The 21,696-nt window shown below is 40.3% G+C and overlaps 1 protein-coding gene across 3 annotated transcripts in view; it reads left to right on the forward strand.

Moving 5' to 3' along the window:
- Window positions 1–17,661, forward strand: part of uchl3 (ubiquitin carboxyl-terminal esterase L3 (ubiquitin thiolesterase)) — a 58,925-nt gene extending 41,264 nt beyond the window's left edge. For all 3 annotated transcript variants that reach the window (XM_087987948.1, XM_087987947.1, XM_043691396.2), the window contains 3 exons: window positions 8,643–8,718; window positions 16,334–16,392; window positions 17,106–17,661. In XM_087987948.1, coding sequence (XP_087844074.1) covers window positions 8,643–8,718; window positions 16,334–16,392; window positions 17,106–17,189 — 219 coding nt within the window. In that variant the 3' untranslated portion in view covers window positions 17,190–17,661. The remainder of the gene's footprint in view (window positions 1–8,642; window positions 8,719–16,333; window positions 16,393–17,105) is intronic.
- The last annotated feature ends 4,035 nt before the right edge of the window (window positions 17,662–21,696 follow it).

The following is a 21,696-nucleotide window of genomic DNA, read 5'->3' on the forward strand; positions in this document are numbered from 1 at the left end:
GCATCAATAATAAGGTTTCCTGAAACACCCGCGGTGAAATGGAAGTGAGTCAACTGTTACAAATCACGAAACAATTAATAAGGCCTGTTTTGCAAGTATCAAAAAAAACTCAAGTGCGAACAACTGTTAACAAAGAAAGTACTTAATTGTTCACATTCCTTGTTTTACTTCTCACTCAAATGTAGGAAAAATACCATAAAGTATTTCAATCAGAGTTTGTAATGTTTGCAATTGTTACTGAATTAAAGAGGAAGCATATTCTTTAAAGTACACACCCTCATTTTACAATTAAAACAATACTTATTTATTGTTCACAGTTAATTTTTAGACAAAAAATAAATGCCAGTTTTCTTATTTGCATGGCGATGTTCCTGTGATGTTAACTTACATTCATACTTACTTGGAGCAGTTATAGACCATTCAGCTCCTTAGGCCACCATTCAGCAAGATCATGACTGTTCTGATTCTCAACTCCACTTAATGCATAAAGCCTGGGGATTCCATAGAAGTTTATAAAATCATGAGCGGCACGCATAAGGTAAACAGCTAAGATCTTTTCTTCTGGATTGGAGAGGCGGGGGGGTCCAACACTAGAGGGCACAGGTTTAAGGTAAGAGGGGAAAGATATAAAAGAGAGCTGAGGGACATGGATAAGATAAATAGGCAAAGTCTTTTCCCTGGGGTGGGGGAGTCCAGAACTAGAGGGCATAGGTTTAGCGTGAGAGGGGAAAGATGGCACGGTGGCACAGTGGTTAGCACTGTTGCCTCACAGCGCTAAAGACCCAGGTTCAATTACCGCCTCAGGCGACTGTCTGTGTGGAGTTTGCACATTCTCCCCGTGTCTGCGTGGGCTTCCTCTGGGTGCTCCGGTTTCCCCCCACGGTCCAAAAATGTGCATGTTAGGTGAATTGGCCATACTAAATTGCCCGTAGTGTTAGGTGAGGTGATAAATGTGGGTTGCTGTTCGGAGGGTTGGTGTGGACTTGTTGGGAGGAAGGGCTAATCTAAAAGAGACTTAAGGGGCAACATTTTCACTCAGAGGGTGGTACTTGTATAGAATGAGCTGCCAGAGGAGGGAATGGAGGCTGGTACAATTGCAATATTTAAGAGGCATCTGGATGGATATATGAACAGGAAGGGTTTGGAGGGATATGGGCCAGATGCTGGCAGGTGGGACTAGACTGGGTTTGGATATCTGGTCGGCATGGAAGAGTTGAGCTGAAGGGTTTGTTTCTGTGCTGTACATCTCTATGACTCTATGACACCTTTTTCACACACACTGTGAAATATTTTGTGTGTATGCAATGAGCTGCCAGAGGAAGTGGTGGAGTCGGGTACAATTGCAACATTTAAAAGGCATCTGGATGAGTATATGAATAGGAAGGGTTTGGAGAGATATGGGCCAAATGCTGGCAAATGGACTAGACTAATTTAGGATGTTAGGTCGCTATAGACTAGTCGGACCAAATAGTCTGTTTCCGTGCTGTACAACTCTATGACTCTAAATAATGTTTCAGAATTCATTGTTATCACTTTTTTTTTCCTTTCCATTACTGAGTTCATGTGACCCTCTACCGTCTTTAACAATTGGAGACATAGAATTCCACTGTGAATGCTTCAACTGATTCAGAATTTTGTTGCCCTAAGATGAAGCATCTTGGTCAAATAGTCATGTTGCCTTGTTATAATCCTCCATATGTCAGTCACTGATGTATAATGAACTGAATTTCCTTTTTAAAATGTCCTCATCTCTGTTCCAGCTCACTGAGACATGCTTAAATTTCTTTACAAGAAAAGGTCTTGAGAATTTATTTTTATTCATTAATGGAATGTGGGCATCATTGGTTGCACCAGTATTTATTGCCTGTTGCTAATTGCCTTGGAGAAGATGGTGATAAATGGCCTGTTTGAACAGCTGTAGTCCTTGGATTGTAGGGATATCCAGAGTGCTGTTAGGGAAGGAGTTTCAGGATGTTGATACAGTGACAGTGAAGGAATGGAGATTATTATTTACTAAAACTTGGAGAATTAATGACACCTGGAGCATTAGTGAACTCAATCGGCAGTCATTACATGCTCACCATTAGACAAGTTTTAAATTATAGATTTCGTTAAATTCAAATTTCACCATGTCATAGAATCCCTACAATGCGGAAAGAGACCATTCAGCCCATTGAGTCTGCACCAACCCTCCGAAGAGCATCCCACCTAGACCTAGCTCCCAACCCTATCACTGTTTACTGTGACTCATCCACCTAACCTGCACATTTTTGGACTGTAGGAGGAAACCCACGCAGACACAGAGAGAATGTGCAAACAGCACACAGGCTGTCACCCAAGGCTGGACTCAAACAGTGGTCATTGGCATTGTGAGGCAGAAGTGCTAACCACTGAGCTGTCAATCTACCATCATAGGATTCATATCCATGTCTCCAGAACATTTGCAAGGGCATAGAATTACTTAGTCAGTAATATTACAACTCGACTACTGCATACCTGACCAATATTGCAAGTTAAACTCTAGTTTTGCTAAAGACGGATATTTGATTCTTATTTATTCCCAATCAATTTTTCTCCCTGATCACACATTTTTGTTATTAATTCACAGGATGTGGTTTTCACTAGCTGAACCAGCATTTCATGCCCATCCCTAATTACCTGGTGGTGGTGAGCTGCCCCCTTGAACCACTGTAATCTATGGGGTATAGGGGCACTCAGAGTGCTTTTGGGAAAGGAGTTCCAGGATTTTCATGCAGTGACAGTGAAGGAACAGTGATATATTTCCAAGTCCAGAATGTGTGGCCTTGGGAAGGGTGTAGTTTGCTGGTTGTATACCAATTCAGCTGTTGTCCTTGTCCTTCTGTATGGGAAAGGTTTTGGGTTTGGAAGTTATTGGTCAAAGAGCCTTGGTGAGTTGCTTATGGGGAGAGAGTTTTATTATTGCTGTTTTCTCTTTTGCACCTCATCCAGCATGAGGTTACTCATTTCTGAACAGCAGCATGTATTGCTCTGCGGTGGTGGAAGAATCAGGCCTAATCCAATCTCATCCTTATCTTGTGTCTTTGCAGGCACTTTTCCAGCAAGATTACCACATTACCCACAGGAGTAGGCAATACTTTGGGGCCACCTTTTGGATTCTGATTTCCACTCTAGTGAAATCTCTTGTTTCTGCAAAGACTGTGGATTGAGTTCCCCTGGTCTGTTCGGATAGTTAACGACTTGAGAATCTTGCTGAGCCATTTGGAGAACCTTTCTAGCTACCATTTTTATTGACAGAAATGCCTTTGGGGTTTATTACCATGCCTAAAATTAGTCCAAGATTTTTCCATGCACATCATACCAGAAATGACATCATTATTTCAACATCCCTTAAATCCAATTCAAGAAAAGCATTACTGCTATAACCATTGCAAATCTGTTTTCTGCAAGAACTGTTCTTGTCATCCCCGAGTTCGTCTTTTTTAATTGTGTTGGGAATATGGCCCCGTGATATCCAATTTAAAAAGGTGACTTAGAAATGAAGAATACTTTGTGACTTTTTCTCTGATTCTAACCCACCCAGACACAAACAGTTTCGATCTTCCTTCCTTACAGCCCTCCAACCTGACACCTTTTCCATTTCGCACTTTTTCTGAAGCAATTTGTTTGTTTTCCTCTACAAATTAGGTGAAAGGATAAGTCAGCAGATATGCAGTGGCAGTTATTTAACAGTGAGTGTGCAAGAGGCCCAAGTCAGAGGACTGGAGAATTTGTACAGGGCGATTTTTGTCAAAGTGGTTACGGAGTTCAGGAAGTGGTGCTACCCTGGAGCATGGTAAACACTGCAATGAGAAATTTAAATTTGAGACGTTGTGGGCATGTCTGGAAACCAGTGAATGTCAATGAGCAACAGGGTGAGTGGGACACTCAGGGTGGTGGAATACAGATGGAAGAACTTTTGATGTGCTGAAGTCTGTAGAGAGTTGAGGGTAGCACTCTAGCCAGGAAAGTGTTAGAGTGGTGGTGATAGTTTGGAAGAGCGAGGAGGAGTGGAGTGTGTCTGTGATTGAGTGTTTGTGTGCACGGACTGGATTAGGTGGAGCCAAGTTTCAGCAGACATAGACTGAGGTAGAAACATGGGTGAGCAATGAGCTACATTTGCAGTTGGGTAATCCTAACCACCAAGAGGATCCTGGGTGTGTCTGTCTTCAAGTGTTGGTGAGGCTCCCCAAAGTATCTGCCTACGTGTCAAAAGAATGTTGTGGTCTAGCCCAGGTCCCAGACATGAACACCGTGATCTAACTTGCAAGGAATTTCAATCTTTGATTTCAATTAGGAAGCTCCTCCTTTCAATTCTTTACCTATTTTAGTTGCAAATACAATAAAGGAAACAAAAACATTAGCGTATACAAGGAATGTTATCTATGCAGAAGGGCCCTGGATTTTTAAATGCAGGCTCGAGGGCAATCTCTGTAGTTAAGTGCACCATGGGTGTTGTTTTACAGAGTAAATGTAACCTATGATTGCTTAGGGCAGCAGATGGAGGATTCTGGTCGGTCTCTGCATTCCTGGACTGAAATTTCGTCAGAGTTCATGCACACAAAGGGTGTTTTTACCTGACTTGCTGCGGAACAGGAGCAGTTGCAAGGAAATTTCCAGCACAAGTCCAGGGAAGAATCTATATTCGTCCTTCCAAATCTTTATCTGGGGGCACTCTGTTTTATAAATAACAGATGAGAGGGGAAGTGTGTTCCATGATGATGACCCCCTCTCAAGGTTAAGTAGTCTACAGTGTGACAAAAGATACAAATGGAGTTTAAGTAATTTTCCTTTAAAGTGTTTCTGGTCGCAGGTATTTTTGAAGTGATCATCTTCCTTACAGTAAAAGATTAGCTCGACAAATCAAAATGAAAGACTTGCATTTATACATTGCCTTTCAGTATCACAGGACACCCACAAAGTATCTTACGGCCATTAAAGTCTGTTTGAGGTTGAGCTATTCTTGAAAGATAGGAAATGTGACAGCTAACGTATACACGCAGCATGCTCTCCTAAGTTCCACTTCCCATACAGACGTACACCAACTTTTTCAGATATGCAATGATACAGCCCTTGTCGAGGGCTGAGGGCATGTTTATGGGCAGTGATCATAATCAGTGACTTGGGCAGATACATTAGCCTTTTGCTGTGAATCAACCCATATAGTTTGCGAATGCAGTGCCATTGGTCATGGGTTTTGGATTCCATTATGCAATTTCTTTTCCATGAAACAGACATGTCTATTTTGAAATGATACAATAATGATTTGCCAGTAAAGCCCCCTGAGCAAAAGGATGTGTGTAATAATTGCATGGTTTTTTTCCCAAATCAGAAATGTTGCATAATATGTTTACACTGCTTTACAAAACGTAATGAGTTTGTGTGAAAAAAAATCAATTGTGTTTCAGATACAATTAATATATTCCTATAATAAAGCTACAATTTGCATATTTTCTGAGCAGAACATGTATTATATCTGAATAACTCTGATTGCTTTGCTGCTTTTTTTTTTAGAAACTTCACTTGTAATCAGTTTTTATTTAAAATATGGTCCATCATCTCTGAGTTTTACAAATGGAATATTTGGCTCTACATGTCCATGTCAGTAAGAAGCCTCTCCCTACTTGACTTTATCTCACTCTATCAACTTTTATTTTATCCTTTAATGCAATGGCTAAATGCTGGTCAAGTTAGAAATCTAAAATAAGAACAGAAAATGCAGAAAGCACTTGGCAGGTCAGGCAGCATTGGTGAGGCTAAAAAATAATCAAGTGTTTCAGATCAATGACCTTTCTTCAGAACTGGGAAACATCTAAGGCTCGTTTATCCAGCTGTACTTATCCAGCTTCTCTTATATGTATGCTATTACTCCTGCTGTAGCAAGCGCCACATTCTCAATGCTTAATTAATTTTAAATGTTTATTGTGCTAGTTTGTCCTCTGGCTAAAGCATTTTTGGGACTTTGTAGGTTAGTCAAAGTGTTTATGCTGCCATAGGACAAGGTAGAGTATGTTTGTAACAAGCACAATGTTACTATACTGCTACCTTCTCAGTGCTTTGGGTTTGCAAACAATTGTTAGTCAGTGTGGTCACTGTGGGATTGATCTGCCTGGTACTTGTTCGCTCAGGTGTGAAGAGACTTGTGTTGGAGTGCAGCATTCTTATTTTCCTATTTCAAGTCTAGCCATGGTTTTGTACTATTTTTAATGCTTTGCTTTAACAGTGCCCCTGTGTGTGCAATCAAACTCCTTGGGCTTCAAGTGCCGTGCAGCTTGTAGTGATTTGAAAATCTTGAGAATGCTGATAATGCTTCTCCCAAAGAGGGGTACAGGAAAATCATTAGGTGACTCAGCCCACATTACTGGCACAACAACTCCCGTGTTAATGATTAAAGAATGGCATCAGCAGAAATATGCTTGAAAGTCCAGATGTGCAAGTGTTGCTTGTATAATGTGGGAGCGTGGAAAGAGGCATGAGCAGGAGCTTCCTAAAAAGGGTCAAAGCTGAAGGGACAGTCTTGTAAAATTCAGATAGAACGTTGTCACGTAATATGCAGAACCTGTACGAATTCCTAAGAACTTGGTCTTTACAATTCAAGTCTTTTGTGAACAATTTGATCTGGAATTTACTGTTTAAACAAAAATGTTGATGCTAATGCCCCTTTCTGTAGCATTTATGAATAGATTTTGAGATTTAGAAGTACATGTTTAACTTTTTTTTTGCCATCAATCCAACTTTTCTTTCCCTTCTGGTATTGTGATTTTCTTAAAGTTAGACTGTATTTAGCATGGAGGCACTCCATGCTGCATCCCTGTGGCAATGCCCTGGCCAAATCATGCGATGTCCTGGTCTGAATTTAATCAGTGAACTAAAACAGTTAACAGTTCCTGCTGCATCTTCATACTAACCACAATCCAACCAGTCGACAGCCTCTTCTGAAACTGTGTGAATTGTATCCTTTTGAAGTTGCTTTTGTTGTGATTCAGTTTTGATGAGGGCAGTACGGAAGGTTTTGAAGTCACTTTTTGGAAGTGTTTGTTTTAAGTTCTGTCCTGCCAAGCAATTAAAAATACACGTGGAATATTCAGCTGGGACCCAACAGCAAATCTGCAGGTGAGGTCCCTTTTCCATGGCTGGCCAATCACAGAAAATCTGTTTATGACAACTCTGCCTTGTAACTTTTCAACAAGTCCTTTCCTATGCCTCAGGATTGCCTCCAATTATATATATCTCAATTTTAGTATTTCCAGAAAAAGCACATAGCAGGTAGGAGCAGGACCAGGGCCTGTTGTCTGCTCCGCTGTTCAATACGATCAAGGCTGGACTTCTGTCACCGCACTTACTGTATGTCTTCTAAATTCTCTTGGGGCCCGAAAATCTGCCAATCTCAATCTTAAATATGCTCCATGACTAAGCTTCCACCGTCAGCTTGGTTAGAGAATTCCATGGACAAACAGTCTCGAGCAAAGAAATTTCTGGTTATATGATCTGAGCAGCTTGCCCCTTATGTGGAGACAATGCCTCCTGGATGCAGACTGTCCAGCCAGTGGAAGCAATCTGCACCTAGCGAGCCATTTCAATGAGATTTCCACTCATTCTTCAAGACTCCAAAGATTAACAACCTTTTCTATGCAATAGCTCTTCATAGGACAGCCTCTTGTTTAAGAATTTATTTATCGAACCATTGTTGCATTCCTTAAAGGCAAGGTTATTCTTCCTTGGTTAATGAGACCGAGATTATATACAGTACTTCAGATGTGGTCTCACTGAAACCCGATATTATATTTTTGTTACTTTATTTAATAGAATATGAGCATTGGTGGCAAGGCCAGCATTTATTGAGTATCTCTAATCAATCTTGAAGATAGTGGTGAACCACACTCTAGAATCACTACAGTCCATCCAATGTACCTATAACCACAATGTTGTTAGAAAGTGTAACAAGACTGACTGGCACTGATACTGTTGAATGGAATTTTAGCAGATGCCTTCAAAAATCAATGTCTATTGATTCACATCTATTTAATGACTCTAATCAAAAAGCTCTTGCTGGACACTTCCACTGTCTTTCTCTTTTGAGATTGAATTGACTTTAGTGTTACTTCCATTTCCGTTTATTATTTCTGTCATGTTTCTGATGAAATCTCCCCTCAGCCTCCTCCGCTCCAGAGAAAACAATCCTAGTTTGCCCAGCCCCTCTAATCCAGGCAGTATCCTGGTATACCTCTTCTGCACCCTTCCCAAAACCTCCACAACCTTCAAGTAATGTGGCAACCAGAACTGAATAAAATGTTTTAAGTGCAGCCGAACCAAAATTTTATAAAACTACAACATCACTTCCTGACTTTTGTACTCAATGCAGGCAAGCATTAAGGCATGTCATTGGCCTTCTGTACCAGCATATCTATTTGCGTGGCCGCTTTCAGGGAGCTATGGACTAGGACCTCAAGATCCCGCTAACAGGTTGGACCGAAGGGTCTGCTTCCATGCTGTACATCTCTATGACTATAAATGAAAGTTGTGAAAATGGAAAGCTATATAGAACATTATTTTATGATCATTTTGATGAAAAAGCCACAAAGATTAACACAACTAAAATTCTGTATCGATGTAATTTCTTTCAGGCACCAAGTTTAGATGAGAAAGTGGATTTGCATTTCATAACCTTTGTAAATGTTGATGGATATCTGTATGAATTGGGTAAGTGAATCTTGTTTGGGTATGCAGAAAATAGATGCAAGACTGTAATGGCGTAATCATTCCTACAAATACTCGTTTCCAAATCACCTTTTTAATTCTTTGTCTCTTCCCATTGAAGGTACGGCAACATATTTCAACATGGAAGGAATTTGTTTAGAAGCAATGTCTTTTTTTTTTTGCTGGAGCTCTAACTTATGCTTGTGGTACTTAGTTGTCATTCAGAGCATTGAAATCTTTGATTAAGTTCATGGATTATGTACAGTTCATTTGTTTCAAATGAATGCACTTTCGGAATGTCGGAGGCGTGCATTGACTCGAATATTCCCAGGCTTGGGAGATTTCAGTTACAAGGAGAGACTGGAGAAACTTGGATTGTTCTCCTCAGAGTAGAGAAAAGCTCTTGGAGGGTTTAATAGATTTTAATAGGTAATTTTGAACGGTTTTGATTGAATAAATAGTGAAATTGTTTACAGTGGTGTTAGAATCTGCAACCAAAAGGCACAGATATTGAGTGATTGACAAATGAACCAGAGGTAAGTTTGTTTTTCAAATGAAGTGAGTAATGTTAATTGGAATGAACTGCCTGAGAAGCTCTTGGGAACAAATTCAATAATAACTTTCAAAAGGTAATTGGGAAAAATATTCAGGTCTATGCTGGTGGTGCAAGGCAATGGGACTAATGAGTCACCTTTTTCAAGGAGCTAATTTAGGCACAGCGGACGGAATGGCCTCCCTTAATGTCATACTGTTTTATAAAAAAAAATGTGCAAGGCTCATTTGTACAGTATATTTACAGCTCACAAAAACATTTTAAAAGTTGGATTGTTGGGTCAAGCTCAGGACATCTGGATATAAGATTGTCAACTCTCAGATTACTCAGAAATATGCTGGAATGAACACTAATCTCCCTGATACTCCTGCACAAGAACGATACAGTAATGTTTGTATTTTATGCCTATCTACAATATTTTCCTATTTGTGGGCGCTGTTGTGTCCCAGAAGGTTCTCTGCCAAGGGCTTCTTGTGTGAGACCACAGTCTAAGCTTCTCAACACCAAAGGACCTATATTTTACAAGGTAAATACAACCAAACTTTCAAAGTCTTCAACCAAGCATCATGTGGTCAGGTGTCATGAGATCTAACCGCCACTGTACCTCACAAATTGGAAATACTATTGGAAACTCAACTCGAAGAAACTGTTCACATTTTGCACCAATTCTAAAGAAAGATCCAAAACAGATTTGTGACACCTTTTTAAAAAAAAACGTTGTGTTAATTGTTGGACAAGTTCACTTACCAAATGATGCTGTAGCCACAAGTTGGGTGTCTCCACTTTAAATCCTTCAGTTCCCTTGGGAGCCAAGTCTTTGGGATAGGAATGTTTTGGGACCCAGCCTTCTTTATTAGTTTGTGTTTTAGCAGCTCATCCTGTTTGAACAGGTTGAGTAAATTAGTCAGATCCTTTGCACTGAAGAACATTGTTAATTTTCAAGCTTGGTCAAACAGAGCAGTTAAGCTCCTGGCCTGACATTTCACATTGTCACAATTTCTGATGAGCTAGCTCAATAGAACTCACCATTTTTATTGACTTTTTCCTAATTTGTTTTTACTATATTACAGTTTGGTTATCTGACAAGGAAAGAGGATTTGTAAATTAGTGTGTTTATTTGTCTTCTCTGTCACTAGTTTTCATGCGCTCTCTTTTATTTACCTCTTTTCTGTCTTCCTTTCTTTTTTTCCTCCTCCACCTGTTTCTCACCCACCTGTTTTCTTTCCTCTCTCCCATCCTACTTTGTTCTATCATCGACCTCTCTTTCTGTCTCTCATCTTGGTTTTGTCTCTCCTCTTCCTTTTCTTCTTGCTTTTCCCTCACTTCTCCCTCTTGCTTTTTCCTCTTCCCTTCCCACCATTGCAGATCACCTCGCAGAAATGAGAAAACATGGTGCATTTGTATTCTGCAGCTTTATAAACTGGTGGCCAATTTTGTACAGTCCTCAGCAACTTGCAAGTCCTTGAACTATGGGCATTGCCAGCAAATATGATGCATTCTTACAATTTGTCTCTTTATATGACCCTTGACTCAATTAGTGACTGTGTTAACATGGTATATTTGTTTTGTTAGCATAGGCTTGAATTCCATGCTGGGTCATTGAAACCTCTATCATATTGTGCCAACAGCAAGGTTGTTTTCCTGGTTTGGCTTCCTGGCTTTCTGTGGAAAGTTGTAGCTCTGTTGCTCTTCCCAATAGAAATGTAGCTTTTTGGCAGCTCAGGATCACATTTGCTCATCCATCGCCTGTAACGGGGAAAAAAAAGGGCGCATTAACTGTTTCTTCACAGATGGCTTTTCTTTTTGGACACTATTTTCAATTTTCCCACTTTGCCTTCTGTACCTGAAGGTGCTGGTTTTAGGACAGGTCCATAGCTGCTGACTTCTATCTAATAGTGGCCTCCCCCTAACAATCATGTCTTGTTTATATTCAGTTCTCTGCATAAAGGCAGGTTTTTATTTTAATTCATTCATAGAATATAGTCTTCAATGGCTTGCCCATCATTTAGTGCCCTTCCCTTGGTTGCCCTTGAGAAGGTGGTGATGGTGGTGAGCTGATGTTTTGAACCACTGCAATCCATTTGCTGTAGGTAGACCCAAGCCATTAGGGAGGGAGCTCCAGTACCACTAATGGAAACTCAACTTCTGTTACCCAGTGACACTGAAGGAACAACAATATATTTCTAAGTCAGAATGGTGAGTGGCTAGGAGGGAAACTTGCAGATGATGGTGTTGCCACATTCTGCCGCACTTGTCCTGGAAAATTACAATGTTGTCAAGGAGAATACTGAGATACAGGATACGAGACTAAACGGATTGAGGTTCACAAGGAGGAGGTGTTAGCAATTCTGGAAAGTGTGAAAATCGATAAGTTCCCTGGGCCGGATGGGATTTATGCTAGGATTCTCTGGAAAGCCAGTGAGGAGATTGCAGAAACATTATGCTTTGACCTTTATGTCACCATTGTCTTAGGGAATAGTGCCGGAAGACTAGAGGATAGCAAATGTTGTCCCCTTGTTCATGAAGGGGAGTAGAGACAACTTGGTTAAGTATATACCAGTGAGCCTTACTTTGGTTGTGGGAAAAGTGTTTTTAAAGGTGATCAAAGACATGAATTAAAATCATCTAGAAAGGAATAAGTTGATTTAGGTTTTGTGAAGGGTAGGTCGAGTATCACAAACCTTATTGAGTTCTTTGAGAACGTGACCAAACAGGTGGATGAGGTTTAAGTGGTTGATGTGGTGTATATGGATTTCTGTAAGGTATTTGATAAGGTTCCCCCCCCCCCCACCCCCACAAACTACAGAGGCATGGGATTGAGGGTAATTTAGCAGTTTGGATCAGAAATTGGCTAGCTGAAAGAAGACAGAGGGTGGTGGTTGATGGGAAATGTTCATCCTGGAGTTCAGTTACTAACGGTGTACCACAACGAACTGTTTTGAGTCCACTGTTGTTTGTCAGTTTTATAAATGACCTGGATCTGGGCATAGAAGGACGGGTTAGTAAATTTGTGAATGACAGAGGTCGGTGGAGCTGTGGATAGTGCTGAAGGATGTTGCAGGTTATAGAGTGACATAGATAAGCAGCTGGGCTGAGATATGGCAAATGGAGTTTAATGCAGAAAAGTGTGAGGTGGTTCGCTTTGAAAGGAGCAACAGAAATACAAAGTACTGGGCTAATGATAAGATTCCAGGTAGTGTAGATGAGTTGAGAGATCTCTGTGTCCATGTACATAGATCCCTCAAAGTTGTCACCCAGGTTGATAGGGTTGTTAACAAGGCACACGGTTTGTTAGCTTTGATTGGTAGAGGGATTGAGTTTCAGAGCCATGAGGTCATGTTGCAGCTGTACAAAATACTGATGCTGCTGCACTTGGAGTATTGCGTACAGCTCTGGTCAAGGCATTATAGGAAGGATGTGGAAGCTTTGTAAAGGTTTCAGAGGAGATTTGAGGATTTTGCCTGGTATGGAGGGAAGGTATTATGAGGAAAGTCTGAAGGACTTTAGGCTGTTTTCGTTAGAGAGAAAGTTGAGAGGTGACTTAACTGAGACATATAAGATAATCAGCGCGTGAGATAGGCTGGACAGTGAGAGCCTTTTTCCTCAGATAGTGATGGCTAGCACGAGGGGACATAGCATTAAATTGAGGGGTGATGGATATAAGACAGATGGTAGAGGTAGTTTCTTTACTCAGAGTAGTAGGGGCATGGAATGCAATGCCTACAGCAGTAGTAGACTCACAAACCTTAAGGGCATTTGAATGGTCATTGGACAAACATTTATGAAAATGGAAATAGTGTAGGTTAGATGGTTAGTGTAGGTTCGAGGGCCTGTACTGTGCTGTAATGTTCTATGTTGTTCTAGACAGTAAGAGTCATGGGTTTGAAGGTGTAGTCAAAGGAACTTTGCCAATTTCTGCTGTGCACCTTGTAGATGGTACACTCTGCTGCTACTGAGCATCAGTGGTGGAGGGAATGGATATTTGTGGATGTAGTGCCAATAAAGCGGACTGCTTTTTCCTGGATGGTGTTAAGCTTCTTGAGTCTCGTAGGACTGCACTTAGCAAGAAAAGTCAAGATGATTCCACCACACTCCTGATGTGTGCTTTGTGGATGTTGGGCAGGTTTTTGAGATATAGGAGGTTACTTGCTGCAGGATTCCTAACCTCTGACATGTTCTTTTCGGAGCAATATTTATATTGCTAGTGCTATTCAGTTTTGGGTCGGTGGTAATACCAAGGATGTTGATAGCAGGGGATTCATTGATCATAATGCCATTGAATGTCAAGGGTGATGGTTAGTTTCTGTTGTTGGAGATGGTCATTGCCCATCACTTGTTTGGCACAAATATTACTTGCCACTTATCAGTCCAAACCTGGATGAAGTTAAAGTGGAGCATGGACTGCTTCACTATCTGAGGAGTTGTGAATGGTGCTGAACATTGTGCCCTCATCAGTGAACAGGCCCATTGCTGATGCAATGATGGAGGAAAGGTTTTTGATGAAGTAGCTGAATTCTGAAATTCTCATCATTATATGTTCGACTGAACTAGCATCCATGCATTGTGGTTGGATGGCGGCGTTAGGTTAGTTGGCGAGGAGAGGAGAAAGATTTCTACACTCTTTAGTTAAAAAAAATTCAAAGTGCTCCTCATTTCACCCACAAATATCCAAGTTGTCTTTGTAGAGCTGCTGCTGGAAGTGGGAAGCGACAAGAATGCCTCAAGTTGAGACCCTCTGAAGATGGGCAAATATGTCAATACATAATGTGACCTCAATTGCCAGGCAGTAACTGCCATTTGGATGGCTAGCTGTCACGCCACAGAAGCCAACCTTGCTGAATTGGGCATGCCAGCAAACTAGCACACCAACTGGTTGCAAGAAATTACCAACTGCAGGCTCACCTCCATCTTGAAGAAGGTTTTGCCATGTGCATTTGGAGTCTGATAGCTTTTTGTTTAAAGGGTAGCTGAGTTATGGAGAGGCAAACTGGACTGAGTAGGGAGATGGTGCCATAGTGACAATGGCCTTGGACCAGTAATCTAGAAACTCAGGCTGATACCCTGCAACATGTTCAAAGCCCACTATGGCATTTGGTAGAAATTTAATTGTCAATAAATCTGGAATTGAAAGCTAGTCTCAGTGATACTGGCCGTAACTACTATCAGCACTTGTCCTAAAAGCCCACCTGGCCCACTCGTGGCCTTTAGGAAGGAAATCTGCTTTGCTTACTTGATCTGGCCTACCTGTGCCTTCAGACCTAACAGGAAATGTGGAAGATTCTTAACAGCCCTCTGAAATTCAGTTCAGGGGCAGCAATGCCCTCAAATTATGAAAGAAAGAAGTTTAAAATGAAAAATCCACTCACTATATATCTCCCTGGAGGACAGTTAATGACTGTGACAAAGATTGGCTGCATACCTGGTTAAGAAGACCTAGGCAGTAAATGGGTTATATTTCATGCACTATGACATATTTCTTATTTGAATCATGGGGAGTGATAATATGTCCCTTTAAAGCTCTTGTAAGATTAGCACAGTTTTTCATTATCCAGATCTAGTTATTCGTTGGCATTGTTTTGAAATGTCATTGGAGAGCAATCACTGATTTCATAACATAATCAAAATGGTATTATATGGCACAAGATCTGACATTGCAAGTGCTAAAGTGACTGCAAGAATTTCACCAAGTAGTTACCTGTTACTATTTTGTTGTCTCATGGAGCATGTAAAAGGTATGAATAGTGTCATTGTTTAAAGTACGTTAGCCCTGCTTTTGTTCACTTGGGTCATGTGCTATTTTGTTCCGTTGCCTTCTCAATAGAGAACTTGTGTTTATACTGTTACTTATTACATCAGCATGTCCCTAAGCAGGTCAGAACAGTAAATGATGTTCTTTACATCAAATTAATATTTCCCCATCTTGTCATGAACAGTTTTTTAAACTGAGGGCATTTTCAAATGAGCTATTGAGAACCTTCAGCCTATGTTAACTTTGAAGGTTCAAAGCTTGAGTAATCTTTATTTCCTTCTCATTTAATTCGTTTGGAAGTTTCTTGATTATATGTTTCATGCCTCTCTGTTGTTGCTCAGCTTGTTGGTTCATCGCTGGTGGGCAGCATGGTGGCACAGTGGTTAGCACTGCTGCCTCACAGTGCCAGAGACCCAGGTTCAGTTCCCACCTCGGGCAACTGTTTGTGTGGAGTTTGCACATTCTCCCCGTGTCTGCGTGGGTTTCCTCCAGGTGTTCCGGTTTCCTCCCACGGAATCTAATCTAAAAAAAATCTAAATGGCTTTTGATCACCAATATATAAGGATATTTTCTAAAGGTATGAAGCCTTTACTTGAAGCCTTGCCCCATAATTGTCTGAATTTACTCAGTGAAAAGGATATGTGGGATGGTGGTGTGGGGTATGCCCACTGCATCCACGCTCTATTTTGCTGATTTAAGCAGGGAAATATTCCACATGCTAATTGTTTAACTGGCCATCATCCCTATATAGACCATGGGATTTCTCTATTCATTTGATCTGTCTTAATTGCATGTAACCTTGAAGTGAGGATATTGGACTCACCAGTGAAACATCACTGGAACATTGCTGAACGACCAGTATGCAGGGATGAGGTTGCAGTTTTAAGTGTGTTTGTTATGTCTAAGTCATTTGCTGACTTTTGTGACCATTTCCAGCCTGTTCATACCTTGTTTTCCCAGGCTTCGAGATGGTACGGAATATGTTGCAAGGCAGTAATTTGTCTACAACTTGAGATGATACTGTCACCAGCATGAGCTAAAAACTTGAGCATTTTGTTGTTCTGGCTGTAATTTTATGTTGCTGTTTCAGAACTCTCTTCCTTGTAATCCAGTACATTGGTCGTCTTTCATTGCAGACAATTATTTGCTGTTCCTGCAGACTTGAGCTGAAAATTACATTGGTTTTATGTTATTTGCTCCTTTGGGAACAATACATTTTATGTCTTGTTTTTCCTGTATAAAAACTAGATATTGGTTTCAAATTTGTTTTTACGTAGCGCTATTTGCTAATAAACGTCCTGTTGTTCCCTATATAGATGGACGCAAACCATTCCCAATAAATCATGGAAGCACTTCGGCTGATAACTTTCTCGAGGTAAGAGTGGGTCATGTATTGGTATTCCAAAGCCACAGATATGGCTGTCTAGAATTACAAGGGCAACAGATACATGGGAACACCACTACCTCCAAGTTCCCCTCCAAATCAGACATCGTCCTGACTTAGAAATATATTCACTAGAGTTTAAACGAATGAGAAGGGACTTGATGGAAACGACAGACTAGATGCAGAGAGGATGGTTTCCATGGCTGGGGAGTCTTGAATGGGGGGTGGAGTCACAGGCTTGGGATGCAGAGTATGCCATTTAGGACTGAGATGAGGAAATATTTTTTCACTCAGATGGTGGTTAACTTGTGGAATTTGCCTACCAGAGAAGGCTGTGAAGGCCAGATCACTGGGTACATTTCTAGGAAGAAATTAATGAAATCAAGGGGTAAAAAAAAAATTGTAGCAATAATCTAAAATAATCCCCAGTCAACAAGTGTGAGTGTTTTGGCTAAGTTAAAACAGAATAAGTTAATGCCATCTGTGCTATAGTGTGTTTAAAAAAGAAATGTTCACTTTGGAACAAATTTGCTGATAATTCAGTTTGGGGCACTGGGATATAATCTGCTCTCTTGGGCCTTACAACCAACTTGATCAAAATAGTTGTTTGTGGAGATTTATTGTGCCGAACTTGATATAATTTTAGTCTTTTTGATGTGCAGTTTCAAATTACTTCCTGTGGTGATTCTCAATTTCCCTTCCAGGATGCAATAGAAGTTTGTAAGAAGTTTATGCAACGTGACCCCGATGAATTACGGTTTACAGTGGTGGCTCTCCATAAGCCATAGAGTGCTTCAAATTGGCAGGAAATGGAAAAAAAGGAGCTCCAAAACCCAGACTTGAATTGGCTTCCAGCGATGTTGCTTTACTCCAGTCCCCGAGCTTGTGATAGTCTTGATCTGCTTCGACTCCTGTAAAGACTTGATTTGATACCTTTCTGGAATATGTCCAATTGTTCCTCCCTCCAGATGTCTGATAGCAAAGTGTACATTTGTGTGTACTTTTTGTTCTATCTCCTGTCACAGCAGCCCTCCATTTCTGAAACTTTCCCCAGTCAACGTCCCCAGTGACTAACACGATAGAAATTCATCTGAGGGGAAGGGGCTGCGAGGTCTTTGGTATAGTGTTCGCCCCAGCTGTACTTTGATCATTGACTAGCTAACAAATGGACATTTTGCAATAGCTGGAAAATTGTATGCAAGAGCAGACAAAAATCTGCTCATTGCATTCTAAATGTGCTCAATAAATTAACTATTGGTATCCGTTTGTTTGGGTGACTTTCTTACACTCGGAAAAAATACTTCTTCATAAAGAATTAGTCCAAAATATTCTGTACCTGTTCAATCCAGCAAGTTGTTCAAATGTTCTAAAGCTCTCCCATTAGTTCTACAAAACCCTGGGCTTATCCAAAATAATAAGTTGCTTTTCCAATCGTATGCTAGTGAATGTAGGGATCAGAACTTTTCCTCTGATTTTTGTTTGGAGGGGGAAGTGAGAGAGAATCCTAAAGATTTGCATTTATATTGTGTATTCAAGGTTTTCCCAGCTGTTTGACAGTTAGTGGTGTTTAGCATGTACAATTTGGAGGTGCTGGTGTTGGACTAGGGTGTACAAAGTTAAAAATCACACAATGCCAGATTATAGTCCAACAGGTTTATTTGGAAGCACTAGCTTTCGGAGCGCTGCTCCTTCATCAGGTGGTTATCCTAATGAAGGAGCAGTATTCTGAAAGCTAGTGCTTCCAAATAAACCTGTTGGACTATAACCTGGTGTTGTGTGACTTTTAGCGTGTAGTGACTGTTATAACTGAGTGATATAGCTAGCTCCCACAAACAGCATTGTGGTAATCACAAAGTAGTTTGTATGTTGTGATGTAGATTGAGGGATAAGTAGTGGGAGAAAACTGCTGCCCTTCTTAAATCATGTCAAGGATTCTTTCAACCCAGCTGAGAGAGGAAATACAGGGCCCACATTTAAGATTTCATCAGCAGGTGAGCAATAATGACAATGCTATAATCTCTCAGTGCACTGTTCTAGAGCATCAGGTTAGAATTTGTGTTCATGTTCTGGAAGGGGAGTTAACCGATAATTTTTTTTTCCTGTAAGGTTTAATTGTTACCCATTAGCCACAGCCGATGCCATGAAAGGGAATAAGTTTGTCTATTTGCTAGCCTGGTTGAACATTATATACCTCAGCCATGCTGTTTGGCGGTCATTCTAAGTTAAACAAGTTGCCTACCATCATCAGTATTGCTATTCATTTAATAACTTCTGCCATCACCCTTTTTCTTTTTGAGATAAAATCAGTTCAATTCAGAAAACTGGTCAAGGTTTGGAACCATTCACTTTATTTCTGTTTGAAACCTCTTCAATGTTTTTGTGTTCAAGTTAAGACTATTCAATTCTGCATAGCCTTCTGAGTTTAGATACATTAGCCAGAAAAAATTGAAAAGTGGAAGATCTGATTTCTTTCCACCAAAGCTCTCCAAGATATCTGAGCTCCTTAAATTCTAGCCTCTTGCCCATTCCCAATAATAATTAGTTGCAAAGTGGTACAAAAATTGAGTATTGTTGATTTGAAAAGACATACTGCCAAAGCTTTTAATCTTGTACTGATCAGGACAGAGGAGAAAGTGAGGACTGCAGATGCTGGGGATCAGAGCTGAAAAATGTGTTGCTGGAAAAGCGTTTTTTTTATTGCAGGAGAATCGATATTTCGGGCTTATGCCCAAAACGTCTATTCTCCTGCTATAAAAAAACGCTTTTCCAGCAACACATTTTTCTGATCAGGACAGATGCAAGAATGTCAAATTTTAAAAGGATCAACAATTTATACGGCATAATACAAAATGCTGACTTGAGGTTTTGCCATGAGGAAAGCATCAGAGAAATGTCTCCAATGTCCGATAAGATTCTATGATTGGACCAGGGAACCTTTGTGTAGTTCACAGAAGGTACAATGCCTGTGCCTCTTCCTTCATCCTGAAGAGAACAGGTTCCGATTTATGGATACAGCTAGTTTCTAGTAAGCATGTGAGAGCCACATTGCAAGCTTGTCTTATGATAAAGTAATTGATTGTTGATGTAATTCTTAGCATACATGGGATTATTCAGCAGGGATTGTCCATCAGAATCACATCTAGCATTGAAAATAACTCTCTGGTACATTCTGCAGTGGTGTCCTACTGATTCAGAGTTAGACTTGCTAACCAATCACCACCCTTGTGCAGTATGAAGTCTTGCATCCTTGGAGGTTTGGTTTTCTTGTGCTTCAGTCCTAATAAGTACACGATGAAAACCTTCTACAGCATGTCTCTTATCTATAATATTTGTGATAATTGCTCCACTTTTGGTGACTTTGCTTTCAGTACTCTCGGATCCAAGGTCTGGAATTGCCTCCCTCCATCTCTCAACTTTGCTTCCTTGCTTTGTTCCTTTAGGGGACTCCTTAAAATCATTGGTCTAATTTCTCCTTGAGTAGCTTGGTATTATTTTTTAAAAATTCCTGTGAAGTGCCTCAGAATATTCAATTACATGGAGGGAGCTATACAAATACAGGTCATCAAAAAAACTTTAGTTGTAGGTACAGAGGTCTACAGCATGGAAACAGGCCCTTCGGCCCAATTTCCCCCATGCCGCTCAGTTTTCACAATTTAAACAAATCCCAATTGTCTGTATCCCTCCATATCTATCCCATCCATGTACATGTCAATGGACCAAACTGCAGAAACATGAGTAACTTCATCTATTACACACTCCAGTAAGAGCATGGAATGTTATCTATGCAATGTAACTAGCCATGGTCAGATAATTATACATTCTTAGATTAATTTCTTGACTTTGATTCAGTTGCATATGGGTCACAGGAGTATTTGGACATAAACTTCAGCAGCTGATCCATTCGAATGAATGAGAATGCTTGATGAACCAAATAATTATTTAGATGAATAAATTTTAAAACAATTGCCCTATTTTCTAAGCATGAAAATTATGCAGTGAAACTACCTTTTCAAATGTTTTCAACAAACAAGAAATATTATAAACAGGTGCCAATGATAAGAGTTCTTAATAATTATAGAATAAGTAAGACTTTCTAAACACTACCCGTGTGTGAGTTCTGCTTCAAAGGTATTTGCACAATATTGTCTTTGGATAGTGTTTCTGTTGTACAACAATGAGTAGTCATAAAGTCTGGTATATTCTGTATAGTCACGGCATGCTATTAAGTATTACAGTCACCTGTAATATTGGTTTAACTTCTATTGTAACAGCAAAGCCTCCATTAACTCCTTCCCATGCTGAAAACTCCTATGGATGTTGCGTTGAGGCACATGATTCCAAAAAGAGTTGCAACTTGTCTCGAAGTTACTATATTCCAAACTATTTTTCTATTTAAATTGAATTGTAATTTATAGATTTACTCTGTTTAATGACAATTGCTCGATACTGTCAACAACCACACATGTTCTGAATAATTTAATCTTTTACTGGGATGAAGGTATTGCAGCAATTGTTGCCCATGCTTTCTTGTCCTTGAACTGCGAGTGGTTTGCAAATATCGGTGAAAAACCAACCCCTGCTTCGGTCTGGATATAGAGTGATGTGTAGGCACATTTCCTTTCTTGATATGTTAACTTGGACTCTAGATAACTCATCCAGTGATACAACATATTGTTTTCCCCATGGAGAAGCAAAATGTAAGTGAAGGTGTATTTTCTGAAGTTCACTATTAAAACTGAGGAATAATGGGTTGTATTGGAATGGGGGATATTCAGTGATCTAATGGATTTAAATATTAGAGTTAAGACATACATCTGTGTGCTAAGTTAGAACTGACTGACAGTGCTATGAGTAGATACAGTCTGTGGATAGATGAGGTTAGTTTTTACTGAATCCCCACAATATGGAAGCAGGCCATTTGGCCATGGAGTCCACATTGAACCACTGAAGAGCATCCCACCCAGACCCAATCCCATCCCAGTAACCCTGCATTTCCCATGGCTAATCCACCTAACCCGCACATCTTTGGACTGTGGGAAGAAACCGGAGCTCTTGGAGAACAAGCATACTCCCCATGGATAGTCGCCTGAGGGTGGAATCGAACCCAGGTCCCTAGCACTACTAGGCAGCAGTACGAACTACTGAGCTACCATGCCACTTAGGTTCAAGATAATCTAGGTACTTTAGTTGAGGAAAAATGATCTTATTTGTAGAGGTTAATCTTGGTTTAGGAAGTAAAATCCGTTTTAGTGGAGTTAAAGAACAAAGAGTGGGAAACCGTTGTACAAGTAATTT

This window comes from Chiloscyllium plagiosum, unplaced genomic scaffold (genome assembly GCF_037043375.1).
Source record: "Chiloscyllium plagiosum isolate Xiang-an unplaced genomic scaffold, Cpla_swu_hap1 HiC_scaffold_6, whole genome shotgun sequence".
Taxonomy (NCBI): domain Eukaryota; kingdom Metazoa; phylum Chordata; class Chondrichthyes; order Orectolobiformes; family Hemiscylliidae; genus Chiloscyllium; species Chiloscyllium plagiosum.